At 41.4% G+C, this 5972-nt stretch overlaps 1 protein-coding gene across 1 annotated transcript in view; it reads left to right on the top strand.

Moving 5' to 3' along the window:
- Nucleotides 1-2969: 2969 nt before the first annotated feature.
- Nucleotides 2970-5972, top strand: part of AK88_03727 (uncharacterized protein) — a gene marked incomplete at both ends in the record, with an annotated part of 4745 nt that continues 1742 nt past the window's right edge. The window contains one exon of the mRNA XM_012481337.1: nt 2970-5963. Within this exon, the coding sequence (XP_012336760.1) occupies nt 2970-5963 (2994 nt within the window). The remainder of the gene's footprint in view (nt 5964-5972) is intronic.

Below are 5972 nucleotides of genomic sequence, written 5' to 3'. Positions count from 1 at the left end.
TTTTTTTTTTTTTTTTTTTTTTTTTTTTTTGTTCATCCAAACAGTAGTTATGATAATAGTTTTGCTTTGGGATTATGATTAATTTTTCAAATGGCAAAATGGAAGTGGTTTTTTGGGCCTTCAAGTGGAACCGGTTATATCTCCTTGCGTCATACGTGTTGCAAGCGAATGAGGCGCCCCCCCCCAAAAGGTTTTTATTTAAAAAGGGTACCAAAAATATGTTTCTTGGGAACCCCCTCACACATGGCAATATTGACTGATCTGTAAATGTGTCATATGGGTACGGAGTGCATGTGATACTCCTCAAATGGGCATACATTGTGCGCATTTGTTATGTGCTACTTTTTTCTATACGTCAGGATAATTACCCCTTTTTACAATAATTAAAAGTTAGTTCACAATGGGTAGGAAGTTCAAGTGGCCACCAGGAAATGAGCGGTGGTGAAACGATGCTATAAAGGGGAACTAGGTCCTAACGGATGACACCTAAAAAGGCGAAGAAAACGCAGCGGCTTCGTAAACAGGCAGTCGGCTGGTGTAAGTTACAGTTCCTCCGAACATTCGCAAATGCACATTTATACGGTCGCCTCATCATAGGTGTATGCATAAATGGCGTACGCACATGAATGTGACACATGTGGGAAAAGGGGACCAGTTAACGTAGAGCATGGTGATGTGCCATTTTTCCATTTTAACTAAGAAACCGTCGTCGTCCGTATCCAAATTATCGGCCTTAATTTGTTTTCAAACGCAGTGGCGCACGATGGTGTGAAATGTGCAAAGGAGGCGTTGCGACCGCACGACAGTTGTGGAGTTTTTAGCATTTTCTAAAATTGGAGGAATGTTTCACTTAAAAGGATTTTTTGTTTTGTTTTTTAATTTTCCCATTTTGATTTCCCCTGTCAGTTGTTTTTCTTCACTGCGAATGCGATGAGTCAACAGCGCAGAGATGCCTTTTCCGTTTATTCAAAAAGTGTTAGCATTTACCAACGTACACATGAGAAAAATGCATCATTCCATGGAGTAGATTTTTACATTCGCGTTGCACATGCATGTCGCGACAAATCGTTTAACTTTATGTTGAAAGAACAATGCTAGGGGTTGATTTTTTCCTCGTTTTTTTTTTTTTTTTTTTCTTTTCTTTACTTTTATTTTTTTTAAATATATATTTTTTGCCATTTTAATGTGGCCCTGTGAGGTAAACTGTTACGCTGTGGCACAGTTCATTTTCTGTGAAATTGAAACTACCGCAAGAACTTTACACCAGTTAGTTTCACGTTATTTTATTTTGCTTTATTTTACTTTATCTAACTTTATTTCATTTTACTTCACATTATCTTCATCTCACCTTCATTTCATTTTATATCATCTTCATTTCATTTTATCTCACTTTATTTCTTTTTATTTCACTTTATTTTTTTTTTTTATCTATTTGATTTACTTCCCTTTGTGGCAGCGAAGCGAAAAGGGGTGGCGAAAGAAGGGGGACGAAAAAAGATGGTGACGCAGAAAAGAGAGCATTTTTTAAATAAAAAAAATTACGTGAAAAAAAAAAAGTTTAAATGAAAAGAAAAATCTGACTGATGCTCCTGCATACGGAACAATAAAATGTGCAATGTGTTTCAAAAATGCCATGTACATTGTGTAAAAGCAATTGTTCGATATTTCATTTGTTGAACTGCTAAGCTGTTCATTTGTTCATCGTTTGACTGCATCATATTTTCGTATACGCGCCATTGTGAGCACTGTTGATTTTATCTCACGATCGATTTGCATGATAGGCTTTGCATTTGCCTCGTCTCAGTTGCAGAAGTTGCTTCCCTGCTGTGCAGGGGGCGTATGCATGCAATGAACGCGTGTGGACGTGACACGGATTCATACATGTGTGTAGTCCCGTACATATGTACCTACATGAATCATTTCCCCCCCTTTTTTTTTAATCCTTTGTTTGACATTCACGGCTCAGTAGGTTCAGGTGATTATTTCCTTCAGCGCCATAGCAGCTGTCAATATTATATATATACATATGCGCACATGTGCGCATGCCATTTGTAACCTTGTGTGGCCACCCCCTTTTCAGGTAATGGGGTTTATACCTTTTAACGTGTTGACTTAATGGCCGCAAGAAGGGAAACCCAGCCACATTGTCGCACAAGACGAGAAGCATACACAAAATTCTTTTTTTTTTTTTTTTTTTGAAAAAAAAAAGAGAAGAAATCACTGGACAAGTGCTGTTGTGTGTGGCCCATATATACGCACATATATGATGATTACCACTGCGAAAGACACAGGTCCAAACCGTATACGTTATTCGACCAGATGGTATGCAGGGGCGCGTACACGAACCAGCACACATTCGAATGCGTAGGAAATACATGTATGGACTAGTAGGCATACGAACGTGTTTGCTGAATGTTGCATTTCGCACACCAGTGAATAAAAATATGCCCGTCTCCTTAGAAAAAATAAATATAAAATAAATAAATTTGGAACCATTGAGCGAAACGGGATAATTAGTGCGTGTATTTTTTTTTTTTTTTTTTCCCTTTCCCCCAATTTGTGTCGACCACGCGAAGTTCGTGTGACGAGAAAAATACGACTGATACAAATTTGTTTGGAAAAGGTGGCCAAAGTACAGTTTGAGTGAAGAATAAAAGTTGTAGCTTATGTAAAAAAATTGTGAGGGAAAAAATCCCAAAAAATCATACTACAAAAAACTGCCATCCCTTTTCTGGAAAAGGAGGCATCAGATGAAAGGATAATGGTTACGTGCGCGTGGGGGCCATACAGAATTTGCAACATTGTTCCTTTTTTTTTTATGAACATAAAAGGGGAGGGAAAATCTTGCAAACAAGTAACAAAAGGCCCCACCCTTCTTACTGATTAAGGTACCAGCATATAAATATACGCAAGAAAAAAAAATAAAATAGAATATACACAGCACAAGTGACCAAACTTCGAGGTAAAGGATGACCGCCAATTTCAAAAACAAAATTGCACTTCGCTATCTCGATGAAAATTTGAACAGCAACGCGTACAGCGAAAGTGAAAAAAATTTCCTGAAGAACAACATAAACTGGAACAAAATAAACGTATTAAAGTGTAACAAGAATGGAAATGAACAGGGCAGCAGCAGTAGTAGCAGCAGTAGCAGAAGCGTCGGCATCATGAAGGATATAAACAGTGGCAACAACAACTACGCTGACAGTGCCAGCTACGACGACGTCAGCATAAATTACAAAAGTCTTCAAAAGTTCAAGCGTAATTTCTATTTGGGGGATAAAAGTCTAAAGGACAAAAGTGTTTTAAGTAAAAGAAAGTACAGTCACCTGTCTGAAGAGTTTGATGAAAGGAAAAGGAAACTGTCATCGTCGCATCTGTTCGAGGACGCCCATGATGGTAATGGTGATAGCGTCGATGGCCACGTCGATGGCGCAGCGTCGCACGAAAATGCAAATAAAGGCCAATTTAAAAACAAATACGATTTTGAGTTTGTCGAGAATTACAAAAATGTCTACCTGAAGGAAGGCGCAACCGCCGATGGGGTGGCACAGGGAAAAATCTCCAAGAAACGGACGCAGCAGATGAAGCAGTCGCAGCATGTGCACCAGGAAGAGGAGGAATATGGGGACGAGCTTGCCAACAGCAAAGTGATCAAATATGCGAGTAACAGCGCAGAGCAGGATGAGGACTTCCCGAACGACCAGAGAAGCGGGAGTGGTCAAGTGAAGGGGAAATACCATATTGATAAAATCTACGGCACCTGCTTGGAAAATGTCGAAAGTTCATTCATCCTAACGAGGAACATGAAAAAGAGCTATAAAAATTTTATACAAAACGAAAAAAAAAAAAAAAAAAAAAAAGAAGCAGATGGGTATACGAACGAGTCGGATGCAAATGTCTATACAAGTATTCTCGAGGGGAACAGGTTTCTGTGTCCAGATGACATAGGGTTGAACTATGCCTTGGAAGAGGAGCCGACGGGGGAGCCGGAAGATGAAGATGAATTGGAAGTGGAAGATGATGTGGAAGGAGATTATTTTAACAACACACCAAAGAATTACCTCACCCGTGAGACCAGCGATTTGAACGAAGTTCTTGACATGTTTAATAGCGCACACGAAAAGGTCGATGTGAGGAATAAGTGCAGTGATAGTAAAAATGAGGAGGCACAAAGCACCCAATTGGACGGTGATTATAATTCCACATGCAATGAAGAGCCAAATGATCATTCACTCGAGGCTGGTAGATTGGGCCAGGAACAGAACAGCAACAATGACGATGGCGACAGTGGCGAAGAGGTCCACCCCACGGATGGACAATCATATTTAACAGAACCAGAAAAGGAAACACAGTTTTTTACACCTTTCCAAACCGTTGACAAGACGAATCTCGTAAGTACGTTCAAAGATGAAGAAGACGAAATGGACCAGGCCCAAGTAGAGGGACATATCAATAACCACATTCCTGCCACAGAGAAGGAATCGAATAAGGGGCCTTATATGGAAGGTAACATGTCGGTACCAGAAGAAAAAATACACGTGAAAGAAGAAAAAGAGAAAGGAATGGAGGAAGATCAAGAAACACGTGAAGGCGACAGTGAAAATGGATGTGATATGGAATCCCATGATGTGGATCATGTGTCCATAAGTGGAAGTCAGTTGGAGAAGGAAAATTTCGAAGAGTGCAATAGCGCTGCGATGGAGGAAAGGGTTTTCCCCGTCATACATAAGAAGAAGCAGCAGATGCAGGACAATGTGATGGGGAACAAAGATAGGCAGAACGCATCACGCGGTTTAGATGGCACAGCGGCAGATGCTGCTATCACATCCGCGGGTCAATTTGCCAAACCGAAAGATAAAATTAACAATCCTGTATGTAGGATTAACAAAAATGCAAGTGCCGTCAACAAACAGAACAATAAAGTAACACCAGGGGGAAGGAACAAAAAAGATGATCTCAAAAATTGCCTAATAAAAGAGGAAGTGCCAAAAGAGAACAGCAATGTTAATTCGGCAGGCACCGTGGTTAGAGTCAAAGAAGAAAACTGCGAGGATCATATTAGGAAGGATGCAATGTCATCAAACAGTAACGCGAGCACAATGGATAATGCTAAGGATGATTTTGGAACCACTAGAATAAAGATGGAGGGGCAGGATAGCAGGGCGCACATAAAGACAGAGTCCACCAAAATCCAGCAGGTGGATAATCGAAGCGACGTGCAGCAGCCTAACACGTGTGAGCAGCATGACGCGTCGCCACTCTTGACGCAAGGTATACCAAGGAATACGCCTCAGAGTGCGGGCGCCAACAAGTGTCCCAAAAAAGTTGGCGACAGTGTTAGCAGTGGATCGAGCAACAGGGCCAGAGACAGGAGAAGTGCCCACACAGGGGACGAGCAAAGTAATAAGAGAAGCGGGTTGTATGAAAATGTGTCTAGCAGATTTTCGAGAATTTTCGGTTTCTCCTCCAGAAGGGTTAATAGTGATGAATCGGACGGAAGCTCGGACAGTGAACGGGACAGTAGGTACAGGAGAAGGTACAGCAGCGACGAAGATGCAGAGGAAGAGGAGGAGGAAGAAGAAGAGGAGGAGAATAAAGAGACAAACGAAAGTGCACAGAGTGAGCGGAAGGAATCAAGCGCATCGAATGATCCCAATGAAGGACGCACAGACGAGGCACGCAACTCGATAGAACAAGAACAAGAGGACAGTGCCCACATGATTAACACTGCTCAGTTGAAAGATCCCTCGGAAGAGGGCGATGACGTCAACGATGAACATGCCTCCAGTGAAGAAAAACCAAGTGAGGGTGAGAGCAAGGAAAATTTGCAATCATCTGAAAGCAGGGATGAGGACGATGACAAGGTTAGTGACGACACTGGTGACAAGGTTGGTGACGACACTGGTGACAAGGATGGTGACGACACTGGTGACAAGGTTGGTGACGACACTGGTGACAAGGTTGGTGAC

Source organism: Plasmodium fragile, assembly GCF_000956335.1.
Source record: "Plasmodium fragile strain nilgiri unplaced genomic scaffold supercont1.45, whole genome shotgun sequence".
NCBI lineage: Eukaryota > Apicomplexa > Aconoidasida > Haemosporida > Plasmodiidae > Plasmodium > Plasmodium fragile.
Note: the sequence above shows the minus strand (reverse complement) of the source record. Positions and strands in the feature narration are given on the sequence as shown.